Source organism: Typha angustifolia, chromosome 4, assembly GCF_048772165.1.
Source record: "Typha angustifolia cultivar Huaian chromosome 4, ASM4877216v1, whole genome shotgun sequence".
Classification (NCBI taxonomy): Eukaryota; Viridiplantae; Streptophyta; class Magnoliopsida; order Poales; family Typhaceae; genus Typha; species Typha angustifolia.
Window position 1 is genome coordinate 3,700,336 of NC_133242.1, and position 13,620 is coordinate 3,713,955.

At 35.1% G+C, this 13,620-nt stretch overlaps 1 protein-coding gene across 1 annotated transcript; it reads right to left on the reverse strand.

The window, feature by feature from the left end:
• Window positions 1-239: 239 nt before the first annotated feature.
• LOC140758733 (extra-large guanine nucleotide-binding protein 1) lies at window positions 240-12,521 on the reverse strand. The gene is made up of 8 exons (XM_073095002.1): window positions 11,389-12,521; window positions 11,057-11,194; window positions 10,852-10,956; window positions 10,594-10,773; window positions 9,051-9,228; window positions 6,377-6,624; window positions 1,539-1,705; window positions 240-1,063 (listed from the first exon to the last, which is right to left on the reverse strand). Exons 1-8 carry the CDS (start codon window positions 12,373-12,375, stop codon window positions 469-471), a joined length of 2,598 nt encoding a protein of 865 aa, XP_072951103.1. The 5' UTR covers window positions 12,376-12,521; the 3' UTR covers window positions 240-468.
• Between the last annotated feature and the right edge of the window lie 1,099 nt (window positions 12,522-13,620).

The window sequence follows — 13,620 nt, forward strand, 5'->3', positions numbered from 1 at the left end:
TATCATGAATTATTAAATAAGCCTCTCCCAATATTGCCGTGCCGTGTGAATCATCAACTAGAGAATCCCTAGGATTATAATGAAACAGAGATCCTACAAGCACGTCAATGGATTTATCAATCATTATATTATGCACACAATCATCAATTTGATCTGAGTTTGATCGAAGTCCATAAAATCTAATGAAAGCAGTCAAATTGGTTACACACAAAATAAAAAGATAAAATGAAAAAAAAAAGAGAAGAAAGCAGAAGGAAAGCTTCTCGTGGAGAAGAATTCCTTTTCATATTGCTGTACATCATAGGGGCGTCAACTAGCGTGATACTTCTTACAATACTGGCTTATAAAAGACTGGAGTACATTTTTCTCCTCTCCATTTCGACTAGTACAAATAATGTATACACACTGTAGACAACACGGATACAATAAGAAGCACCAGCTATTTACAACATTGTCTGCCAACAACGATCAGTGAGATAGAGAGTGAGGCTCAGTGCTATACATCGACTCGCTGGATCCAAACACAGGCCTCTCATCCTCCCACTTGACAATCTCTCGTGCATACCTCAGTGCCGCATCGACAGAGTCTGAGTCCAGTCCATTTGTTGATGTCACATACAGATTCCTCCCACCAGTAAGAGAGGAGAAGAGTCTCTTGAATTTGACGGCAATGTAATGGAATGCCTGCTGAGCTATGGTTGCACCTGTGTGGAGGCTTCGGCTGTTGGAGTTGTTGGAACGGTGGCGGCTTACCACTGGATGGAAGTCATCAAACCAACTGCATAAGGTCAGCGGAGATGTGTCTATCTTCTGCTCTAGCTGATCGAATTTGTTGAGTATCAGAAGAAAATCCATCTGGTTAAAGGTAGGATGGCTGGCAATGTTTTCGAAAAGCCTCCTGCTCTCAATCATCTTATTAATGCTCGCTCCATTAGCATCTTCATAGTACTCATCATAGTCGCTCAAGGCGACACAGAAAATGACAATTGTGACATCTTCAAACATATCCAGCCACTTGCAATTCTCTCCTAAGCCTTTGCGATCTGGCTTAATTAGCTGATACCTGTAGCACATGCAGTTTATGCAAGCATATGATTATATTCAACAAGAAATTATGGCAATCCATGACTGTTTGTTCTTATTTTCCTCAATAACCAACACGAATGATGATGTTTTATATTTTAGATACAAATAACAGAAGTCCCATTTTGAAATGACTATTGAGAACCATTTATTTTTCCATATTATGCCACGTATATACATCTCAAACAAGGGGATAATCATATGCATGCTTGTCAGAGGAAGCACCCTATCAGTAGGCACTGCTTATAAAGCTCATGGTTTTGGTGGAGTGGACACACTATAGGATAGGAACTTGTCAACATTCTTCTTGTCTTCCCTATGTTATTATTCTGTAAAGATAATTATTCTCATCAATAAATACCTATGTCTCACAAGTTGCAAACGTCGGGCAACATTTTATCTCAAGTCAAACAAGAAAGTATATTATATCGTCACTAGAGAAACAGTTCATTGACCTTAGGAATGTATCCTGCTGATCAGCATCTTCACTGCTGCGTCCATCAGAAGGCAGGAGGGGAAAAAAGAATTGTGTGCATGCTAGTCCATCAGATGAAGTTATTCCATCAGCAAAGAGGATATCCTTATCAGAGGGTTCATACTCCACTCTTGATATATCAACGACCTGAAAAGGAAAACATCAAAATTAACATTAAACCTTTAGAATTCTCAATATAACTATATAGATTAACATCTATTCCCCATTAGCAAGTATATTATTTTGGTATATAAAGCTACAAATAACAGGATGTAAGGTTACATAGGTAGAAGGTTCCATTTGCTTCCAGAGAAGAAAAAGATTTACACAGTACCTCTAGTTGAGAAGTTAAAGCCATATGATTCAAGAATAAAGATAGAACAGTATTACACAAGATATACCTGCTGGCAAAAAATAAAAAATAAACAATGCTTTTGCCTGAGGAGCTATTCTACATCTATCAGCTAAGCAAACTCAAACAATGCATTGCCCATAAAGGACAAGAAATAAGTGTGCCCCATAATTTCTTTCTTAGAAACAAGACCGTAAGTTAATAAGGAGCACTGGCAAAATGTCCAAACAGAACCCATCAATCAGTCTCCTGGAAATTACAACCCCTTCCACCGAACAGCCACTGACGAACATCATTGTATTATGAAATGTTGGTTATACGCCTATTTACTAGTTAAAAGCAATTTAGCGGATAGATAGTTGACTATTTAAAGATCATGGCTTAACCATTATTGCAACCTCAGGTGCATAGATGCTACCATTGATGGTTGAGGCCCAAAGTGGACTTACTCAGAGGTGGGCAAAGAAAGATAGGGATATGAGTATAAGAGCAGTAATACATCGGAGGTGGGCAAAGAAAGAGGGCTGAAGTAAGATATATCATTGGCTGAAAGAAATGAAAAGACCAAGAAGAGGGTAATGAAGAGAATAGAGGCATTAGACAAGGCATCTTAGGGGAAGTACCAAATAACACCATTCATTTTATTGATTTTGTGATGATTGACTCATATTTAAGCTATCTATAATCTGACCCCTAAACCCTATAATTTTCATATGGCATTCTTGGTTAACTAAAATTTACCAATCTCCAACAAAATGGTCCATCAAAAATACAAAGTTCAACTTTAAAATACCTAAATATACTCTTGCCTTTCCTTTTTTGCCTTTCCCTTGATTTCTAAAATACCCTTGTCTAAAGTAACCCATGGGTATTAAGGAACTTCATCCATATAGTTAAATTAACCATAGTAAAGGATTAAGGACAGTTCTCAAAGTAACAATAGGGTGTCGAATGAAAATTACAGACAAAAAGGTGGGGTTGAATTTAAATTGTTAATCATGAATTACTAAAATCTGGGGTGCTATTTGTTATCTGAATATTTCCCTGAATCATACTCAATTCACTAGTCACTACAAAATGGATATCCCTACTACATGGCTTTTTGGACTCATATTTACAGATTGATAACCTGGTCTTTGATTTCAGAAAGTAAAACCTTGCCTTCCATAAAAAGCCATTTCTTCAATAAGACTTTCTCTGCAAAGAAAAATTCAACAAAATATGACTACAAAAGGAAGCATAAAACTTTCCAGAAGAAAATTCTAATCATTTCAAAGGCCTCCTGACCTGTTTAACTAACATGACTTAAAAACAACTGTATACAACATATGACAGTGAGACACGATAAATGATAATCCAAGATCCCAAGATACATGAATTTCCACAATCACATCTGCAATATCCAAGCTTTGAAACAGTGGTACAATAAGCATCAATCAATGCTAAAGAAAAACAGTAATACTGCAATTTGGATTACTCATAATATTGAAATATCAAGACTTTATATAAAGATCTTGTCCACGATAGCTTTTGGACAAGTTTTCAGTAGGATTATTATGCATGATTTCTAGTTTAATTATATTTTCGTAAGTTTAACTCTTTACTGGATGAAGCACAAGGACAATGTCAGATTTTACATGTGGTGAAGCTGATTAAATCTATTCAGCTTTAGAGTAATCAAGCATTTTTCATTTTCTAAAGTCGTCCAACCTAGGAATGAAAACAAGCAAAATGGAGCAAATACCAAACAAAGCAAAATGGAGCAAATACCAAACATTCATGTTATATATATATATATATATATATATATATATATATATATATATATATATATATATATATATATATATATATATATATATCATGCATGATTTATGTGTCTATGCATATAAGCATGTGTCCTCAGATAGATTTATGCGGTGTATGGATGTGTGCATGTACATGTAACAAGCTGGAGACTAAATGCACAAAATATCAAGTTGGAATTAGTGTTTATGCAGTATCGCTTGTTTGCTAATCAAATTTTCAACCTATTGAACATGCTTTAACCTAATTATGCAAGCCATCACTTTTGAAGCTTGTAAATATTTATAACCTGAGCTGCCCATGGAGCTAGAGCTCTGGTAGTCCATCAAAGAAATGAGCTAGAACCAAGCCATTGGGCACCAAAGGCCAAGCTGCTCATGTATGGCTCAATTTGTTAGGACCTCTTAGGAGCTTCTTGTATTATTAACCGAAGAGAACCCTTCTCATGTTAGCCACTTTCCCTGAGGCATTATATAACACATATCTTCTCTTCTGATATTTTTCCATCATTTTTTAAGTCACTATATGACACATACCTGACCACGACAACCTTAAATCTAGAGCTATTGATGCATTAATTGTTATTGGATATGACATCCTTCAACATAGAATGAACAGGGTCTATATTAGAAGTGACTAAATTTACTAATTTGTTTCAGTTTTGCATGTAGTTACACCTCCTCTTCCATGTAACTACTCAAAGGAGCCTAATATCCTGCTGGCATTGATTATTAAGATGTCCAGGTTGCTCCCATTTTCATTCTACTAGGAAAGAGTGGCACCAAATGCAGCTAGCTAGCAGCCTCACTCTTTAAGCACAATCATGCACATGCACTGCAGTGTTCTATTAAAAACATCATCCAAGATTCCAAATTTGAGCTAGTGGAACTTCCAAGATATATGTAGAACTGCAAAGCTCAGATATCAACTTTTTCCATATTACCTTTAAAAAAAGTAGGTATTTTTTGCATGTATACCCTTAATAAATCTCTTATTTACTAGTATGTTCCTCTAAAATTGATATTTACATCTATATCCTTCAAAAGATATGTTATTTGCATAGATACCATTTTGAATACTTTTTAAGTTTGAATAATTTGATAGAAAAAAGATGAAAATATCTTTTAACTAAGAGAAATGCTTAAAAACTAGAATAACGATATTTTTATCTTTTTACATTTAAATTATTCAATTTTTAGCTGTTAGTTAGCTCAAAAAGGTATTCATGCAAAAAATAAGAGTTTTAATGAGCATACATATAAAAATCGTGTTTTGAGGGATATATATACCAATAGAAAAATTTGCATGTAGCACCTTGCCTTTTAATTAAATTGCGGTTTACATCTTACATTTTTTCTGTTTATAAATCGAACTCTATAATTTAGCGAATATGTGTAGAAAATATTATAGGTTAGATTTAAATTAACACCATCAAAATATTCCGTTAATTAAAAAGATTTTATTTCTAAATGACTAAAATACCCTTAGTATAGGCAGGGTTTATTTGGGCTGGGTTTGAGTTAACATAGATTTGGTAAGTATAACTTCGATGAGAGTATTTTCGTAATTTTTTTTTGTATAGTTAACTGAACTCAAATATTTGGTTAAGTTTATCTAACAGATCTAACATCATGGTGTTTTATGCACATATTCGCTAAATTATAAAGCTCGATTTACAAATAGTAAAATTATAGGATGTAAACCATAATTTCATTAAAAGACAGTGTCATGTAAATTTTCCAAACAAATATCAATTTTAGAGAGATATACATGTAAATAAAAAGAAAATTGAAAGGTGTATATGCACACAAAAAACCCTAAAAATTTGAGTTATCTAATAGTTCTATTCAAAGTTCGAAAAATTGGGATCCCAATTGAGATCGATCTTCCGAAAAAACGATTTGTATCGGATAGATCGATCATATCGACCGCTTGGATCAAATCAGACTTTTTAATTATGTAAAATTCTAAATATTATTTAAAAATATAGAAAAACTTCTAAAAATTCAGAAAAATTATAAAAAAAAAAAAGAAAATAAAGAAAGAAAAAAAAATATGATGTAGTGAAAACTGAAAAGAAGATGAGATTAAAAGGAAAGCGAATGGAAGAAAACCAAACAAAAGAAAGAAAAACCATGGTGCAATGAAGAAAAAGAAGAAAATAGAAGAAAAAGGAAGTGGAAGAAATAAAAAAATTGAGAGAAAAATAAAGAAATAAAATTAAAAAATTTATAAACCGGAATATGTCGGAGTTCGCCGGAGCTAGATCTCTCCATAAAGAAATAATGACCATATAATAAAGCGAGAAAAAGAGGAAAAAAAAAAAGAGGACGAGCGAGAAGAAAGAGTGAAAGAGAGAAAGAGAGTTTAGATTGGCCTGGATTAAGATCGGGTTCGGCCAATCTGGCTAACCATGGTTCTATCATGCCAAATAAAAGATTCACAACATCAAAGAAAAAGTATAAATTGAAATTTAATTATTTCTTGTTACCTTGAATGCATATAACTAGAAGCGAAGGGAGGTTACCTACTTACCATAGAACTTCTATAACAATAGCAAGAACTAGTAACAATCAAGTAATAACTAATAATCAATCAGATACTATGTGCTCAATCTAATATAAGAAAGCTTAAGACTAGGAAGATAGAGAGCAATTTACCCGCTCTAGGAAATAACTGGCAGAGCTAGGAAGCAATTGTAATTCACTTCTCCGTTTATATGTAGCTTGAATAGCGGCATCATTCCACAACTCCTCGACTACAGGAGCATATTCACGAGTAGCAGCTGGGAAAATAGCATCAAGGTCACCAGAAGCCATGACTTTGAGAAGCCAATCAGAGAATACATTCAGTCGTGGACCAATGGAATATTCAGTGACTTCATCACAATCATCTAATTCATCATTTTCTGCAATTAAGAAACTTTTCCTTTTAAACCACACTAGACAGACTAATCTATAGAAAATTAACAAAAAAAAATGCATCAATAGAAGTTAACAAGTATAGAGGATAGCTTTTCTCATAATCCTCATAACAGATGAACTTAGATATAAGGGAGAAAACACTGGAATATATCATGCACCAATAAAATGCAACAGACATTGACCAGCCAATATATAGCATCATGTAACAAATTGGTTAGATAGACTAGAAAATAAATTTGTCATCACAAAGGTAAATTCAAGTAACACCGGCTCAGTATGATAGTATATATCTTTCAAGAAGAACTGGAAACAAACAGTCTAAAAATATAGTTCTTTATGATTAATTATATTCATAATAAGCAAATTAAGAGAAATAGACAAGACATATAGGGGCGCTGCACCAATTAAGAGAATAAATTCAACTGGCCAAAACAAGATAAGCATATCTAAGTATCTAACAACTAATATTAGATATAATAATATGTACTGAATCATTATGTACAATGTTTCAAGTGGTGCCCCACGGTATTCAGGCAGTTATATAGTCTAGCATTTTTAATATATAAAATATTATGACAACCATATATGATGTATAACACAATAAAGGCTAACCAGCAGATTAAATGGGTAATGATTAGGATCCCACAATATAGTGACTAATAAGAGAAAGCATATTGCATAGTTAAGTGTAGGGTGGTTACTTGTAAAAAGAATCACTGTAAATGGAGGACTGCAATGGTCGTATGTGCCGAGAGAGTGAGAACGGAGGGCTAGCCAATGGGGGGGGGGGGGGGGGGGGGAGAGAGAGAGAGAGAGAGAGAGGGGAGTAGATAAGAGAGTGGGAGAGGAGGTGGCCGGTAGGGGTGGAGAGAGAGAGAGAGGAGGGGGGGCATACCTCCGCCCACCACTGTCCACCGCTCAAAAGAGAAGGTAGCTTAAGAGGATTAGGGCTCAAATGGTGCAAGAATGAGTTCTTTAAACTATACTGATAAGAGTAAACCCAACCAGCTAGTCTGATCTGACCTACTACTAGAAGAGGTGATCAGCAAGCCTGCCAAGGCGGTTGGACAGACAAGAGCGAGCCGCATACACTATTTGCGGGGCAGGTTGTGGAACGTCCCACCAATGCAGCCACATAATCTGCTTTTCAATACACTAGTATATAAACACACTGATTATATATAAGGGATCAAATCTGCAATTACTTTTTTTGTTTAAAGAAGTGTTTTAATGAATGATTCTAAACAGGAGGGACTGACTACCTTAAATGTAGGGTTCCCATACCCTAAGAGACTGAAGAATGAGTTATGACGATTAGCATTAGGAAACAAAGATATGATAGGGTTGGTAACATGTTACAGAGAAGTGTTATATTAAAAAATAGTTACTTAAAAAAACCGGCTGATATTATTAACCTGAACTGGCATTTACAATATGACAGAACTAGCTCAACTAAGGGAAGATAGGACTGATTGTCTGACATATGACAAACTGCAGGAAAGACTAACAGACAAGCACAGGGACAAATACTGTAAAATAAAAATCAGAAGTTTGTACATCACCATAAAATAAATTTTTTAAGATTCAAGTCGAATCTAAAAATAACAATATCGACTAAAATAAATTTTTCTAAGATTCAGGTCAAATCTAAAATGTATCTAACCTAAGAGACAATAATTGATATCATCAACTAATTTCTTTTTAAGAAACAATAATTGATATCATCACTAATTTCTTTTTAAATTTTTAATTTTTACTCTCACACTTGATCGAATTCATTTGGCTGTCGTTCTAGTGAGTCCCTCTGGCTAGTCCACACACTTTGGTAAACTCCAATAATTTTTTTTTCTTATATTTTTTTTTCTTTTTTCTCAATTTTTTTCTTCTTTCTCATCCACTTTTTGACTCCTTTTTTACTGCTATAGAACAATAGCAAAGGGATCTCTCTCTTAATGTTGTTCCACAGTAATAAATTACGAGTATAAAAATTTGTCTAATTTAAGCCAAAATTCATTATAGTTTTGAGTAAGTTTTTTTTTTTTTTAGTTTTTAAAGTTCAGTTGTGGCTAATTTTTATTTCTTATTTTTCTGTTATTTTTTAGAATTTTTCTGTATTTTAAATAATATTTTAAATTTTATGTAATTAAAAATAGTCCGATTCGATACAGGTGGCCGATACAACAAATATGTATCATTTTTTCTAATGGCCAATACCAATCCCAGTACCGAGTTTTGAAACCTTGCTTAAAACTTTATGATAAAGCACCTCAGGGGCTCACATGTCAATAAAAGATTTTTTCCATCTCTTAAAAATTATAATTCATTGAGGTTTCCATATTAATAATGACTTAGAAAGAAAAATGTTGTGAAACACAATAACAATTAAAAAATTTAAAACGGCAGATCATACCGGTGCCTAAGGGATAATGTTGTCGTCTTTTTCTTTTCTCAGCCAAACACTCTTCTTCGAACCTTTCACGCCCTTCAAGTAGTATACCTAGATAGCTGTATATGTTGCGATGTATGATAAACTTGATTTCTTGGCGCTCTTCCTCTGAGAAAGGAATACTTCTATACAAGAACTTAGCCTAAAAGGGTCATTTAAATCGGGCATCAAAAAGTTGAATATGTAGATGATGGTTTCAATAAATCAACAAGATGAAAAAATATATTTACATATAACAGAACTTTTAAGTTAAAAAACATGGACATGATCATTGTGTCGACAAAGGACAAATATAGAAAGAGATCATTACAAGATTCTGTTGAGCAATCATAATTATATACAAATGTTCCTGTCCGTGTCAAAAAAAATTTAATAAAGGATAGATTCTTATGGAAAGGAGCTGTGGAGGAGGCTAAAGGATATCATTTAGCAAACTAAGAGAAGGTGGGAAAAAAGAGTCTGGAACTCTGGAGTTAAAAAAAATTCAAGAGATGATTGCTACTCTTTTAGCTAAGTGGCAGTGGGCGTTGATGAATTCGGATAATCAAATGTAGACTTAGGTAATTAACCAAAAGATACAATGGGAGGAATAAAATATGGAATCTTTAAATCTTAAAAGCTTTGGCAAGGTTTCCCCTCTCTAGAGGGTAGTACAAGCTGGGAATGTTTTCAAAATAGGGATAGCATAAAATTCGTCGACTGAAAAGAGGATAAAGTTTTGGAAGGATTCTTGAGTTAGGATATTTTGATTGGGGTTGAATAGGCTGTGTCGGTGGATAAATTATAAATATGGTGTAAGTACTGATTGTGGTGTATGTTTTAGTTGATGTTTAGATAACGTATGTGGGTTACTAGCATTGTATAGCGACTTTTTTTTGCTTTTGTAATGAAACTGGGCCTTCTGGCTTTTGCTCAAATAAAAAAATAATAATAAATCTTTACATATAATAATATATCAAGATGATGAAACAACACCGAGATTAAGTTGTTGTCATTATGGTTGTATAATGAAAATGCATGGAGATTAAATAAGGGTATAGATTCATAGAAGAATCAAACTTCAAATAACATACCACAAATGTTAGCTAAATTCAAAGTAAGCTTATGGTCCAAGAAGAATATTCTTGTTAAAATGCTAGAAATTCATGTGCTCCAACTATTTCATTTAGGTTGAATTCTAGTATAATATTGCTATCATCAAGCATCAAACAAATACCACAAATGTAAGCTATATCCAAAGTAAGCTTATGGTCCAAGAAGAATTCTTCCTATTAAAATGCTAGAATTTCATGCGCTCCAACAATTTCACTTAGGTTGAATTTTAGTATAAATAGTGCTACTAACAACTTCCTCTGAGTATGACAAAAATGATCTTCATCTACTAGAACAGTTCTACACAACCATTTACAGTTCCATACATTTATATGACACATTTCCTTCGCTATTTTATGCATAACTTTCTTGTATTTGTGTGTGCATGTGTCACGAAAGATGCACTCTGGAATACCTGCTTAAATATGGTACTCGTCCCGGATCCAATATCCCCAACCAACAAAAGCTTCTGGATTGTTTTTCGCTCCAAATAATCCGGCACCACTCTGTTGTCAATCACATCATCACCAGAAGAATTTCTGGCCTTGGTAGGAGAGGGTAATGATAGAACCGGGCAGAGCAGTTTCATTATAGGCTGCCAAACATGTATGAGACATGTTATAAATCTCGATGAGTCAAAACAATGAAGAAAAACATATTAATATGAGCTCACCTTGCCCCAAATCTGTCCTTTTATATTCTTTTGGCCCTCCTCTTGATATGTCCCATCAGCATTCACCCAAAAGTGAGGTTGCCCTGCGCATTGGACTCCTGCCCACTGCAATTGAAAGTTTGAAACACATTCATATACATATAAATTTGCCTATCTTACATCAAAATGCAAAAATTATAATAATAATAATCAAATACTCAAAGACCTTAAGCATCTTCAGCTCAGCTTTTGTGATCTCGCGATTATTTATCATGATCCCTGTGTTTCCATTGCTTGCTCTTTGGTCGAGAGTGCCCCCAACATTCAGATGTGCACTAATAATTTTATGAGGCTTATGTCCTTCCTGTTAAGTTTTCATCCACATTATAGCCAACAGATGACTAACTATGTGAAGAGGTAAATAACAGAACTACAATTACAATGATGTTCATGTCCAAATAAAAGTTCCTAATTTTCACAACCAAGATCCAGAAAGATGGATTTATCTTCGTATGAGATGAAACAAAAGACATAAGGATATGGATGATTTTAGATTACCTTTCCCCAAAACCCAGAGAGTTTATCATACCAATAGAATCCAGGTTTCAACTTAGAAGGCGGACACGGACAGTTCTGCAACAACACCAACTCCTCCTGCGTTAACTTCTTCCCATTTACCCAAATATCCTCCGCCCTCAATTGGTTCGCCTCGCAGTTCTTCTCATGCTTCATCACCTGATCCACCTCCAACGAACTCAATAGCCTCTTCAGCAACCGCGAGCACTTTCCCAAACTCTTTCTCTTCGCCTCCAAAACCGGATACCCAATGCAAGAGACGCATTTCCTCCCTTCGGGCATCGAGCCCATCGCCCTCAACACACATCCACTGCAGTACTTCGCGTCGCAAGACAAACACGCCTCTTTCTCCGTGAACCGGCTGACTTTCAAGCATCGGTGGCAAGCACCCTTCTTTAAACCAATCTCGGATTCCTCTCTTCTTCCATGACCAAAACCAAATACAACACCCGGCGAAGCCGAAGCGCTTGAATTAGCAGAGTCTCGGAAGGTCACCAGTGGGGCTTTCTTCGTCGGAGCCATGAGATCATCGTCGTCGTATCCGGACGCAGACGAGTGGAAGTCGAACTCAGAGCTCAACCCCGAGTCGGTCGAGACCCGGCCGGGGAGAGAGGACCCGACAAGGCCGGAGCTTTCGATTCCCTCCTCGTGGCAAGAGGAGAATCCGAGCAAGCCCGAGCTGCCGACCTCGCCGGAGACCTCTCCGGAAACCTCGCCATCAGGGCCGTCCATTACGACATGATTCTCGATGACGGACGTTGGAGATGCGGCGGCTGTAGCCTTTTTAACGGGAGAAGGGAGAGGATGGACGACGGGAAGGAGCATCGCGGTGTCGGAGGCGGCGGTGGACGGCGGCGCCACCGCCGCCATCGGGATCCGCTCGATCTCGATGGGGATCGCCTCGGGGATCTCGTAAAGAATGGGAGGTCCGTGGTACTCGATCGCAAAGGAGTACTCAGTGGCCGCCATCGCGAAGATTAGAAACCCTAGAAGACGGAATCGTTAAGGTGCTGCTCTCTCGGCCATGGCGGAAACCCTAACCCTACTCACGAGCCTTGGGAGTTGCGAGGGGGGAGGAGTAGCTTTTTGGGCACGCGGGAGTGAGGGGACTTCGAGTGACGACGACTAAAGAGTAAAGACGAAAAGTAGCAATGCTCGAAGTAAAAAAAAAAAAGAAAAGGACAAATTGCATTTAGAACCCTTACTTCGCATCTATTTACAACTAAAACCCTATATCTTATTAAATATTTATATAATCTACTCTATTGTTAAGCTAACTACAGTAAATTACCAAACTATTTTTAATTAATATTATCCAAAATACCTTATTAAAATACATTACCTAAAAAATAAAATAAAAATAAACCCACTTTAATTTTTAGCCAGATTTAATTTGTTCACTCTTACGTTTTATATTTCGCCAAAACCAGAAAGATGAACGAGCTCTCACGGTGCCCTTAAAGAAATAGCGGCATTTTAAATATTTTAAATAAAAATTGTTTATCATGGTCGGATACAATATAGGACCCTATTTGTAAATACAAAATATATATAACAATTTTTTTAAAAAATATATTATTGACATATAACACCCTAGTAAGTGAGTTTTCTTCTTCTCGTTTAATTTCTAATTATAAAACACCCTAGTAAGTGAGTCCTAAACCTACTTAGGACCATTAACTCTACTTGTCTTAGTGCGTGTGGCTAAGTGAGTTTTCTTTAAAATATTATAATTTCACTATCTATGGAACTATATAAAATAAAATTACATGATTGCCACTAGTAATTTTTGACTCTTTTAAAATTATCATTACAATCATTATTAATTAAAAAAACATATGTAAATAACTAAAATACCTCTCTTTTTTAGTTTTAAAAGAAAAATATGTAAAATAATATAATAATTTCGGTGACAATAATAATTAGGTAAAAGTTTTCAAATAATAAAATTAATCCTTAAAATCAGACTCTTAAGTCAAAATAAGTAATACTACCTAGCCATATAAATGGCACAGTAAAACGATGTGCATAGCACGTGCTATGATATCAGCCTCTTATATAGTTCTATTTTTATAAAATAATTGGAGAAAAAGCCAGGTGTACATTTAATTATTTTTTATTATTATTCTCTTAATTTAGGTTATTGTAATCTCGTAGTTAAAAAAATATTATTGCATACGGATTATTGGCTCGAATTTAATTTTTAAAATTGAT

Bases quoted from the DNA above. Each gene is read 5' to 3' on its own strand.
- LOC140758733 (XM_073095002.1), bottom strand. From the start codon at position 12,375: ATGGCGGCCACTGAGTACTCCTTTGCGATCGAGTACCACGGACCTCCC. The intron at 10,957-11,056 runs GTCTTTGAGTAT...TTTCAATTGCAG, and splicing joins CTGAGCTGAAGATGCTTAAG to TGGGCAGGAGTCCAATGCGC. The intron at 1,064-1,538 runs GTCAATGAACTG...CATGTGCTACAG, and splicing joins CAGCAGGATACATTCCTAAG to GTATCAGCTAATTAAGCCAG.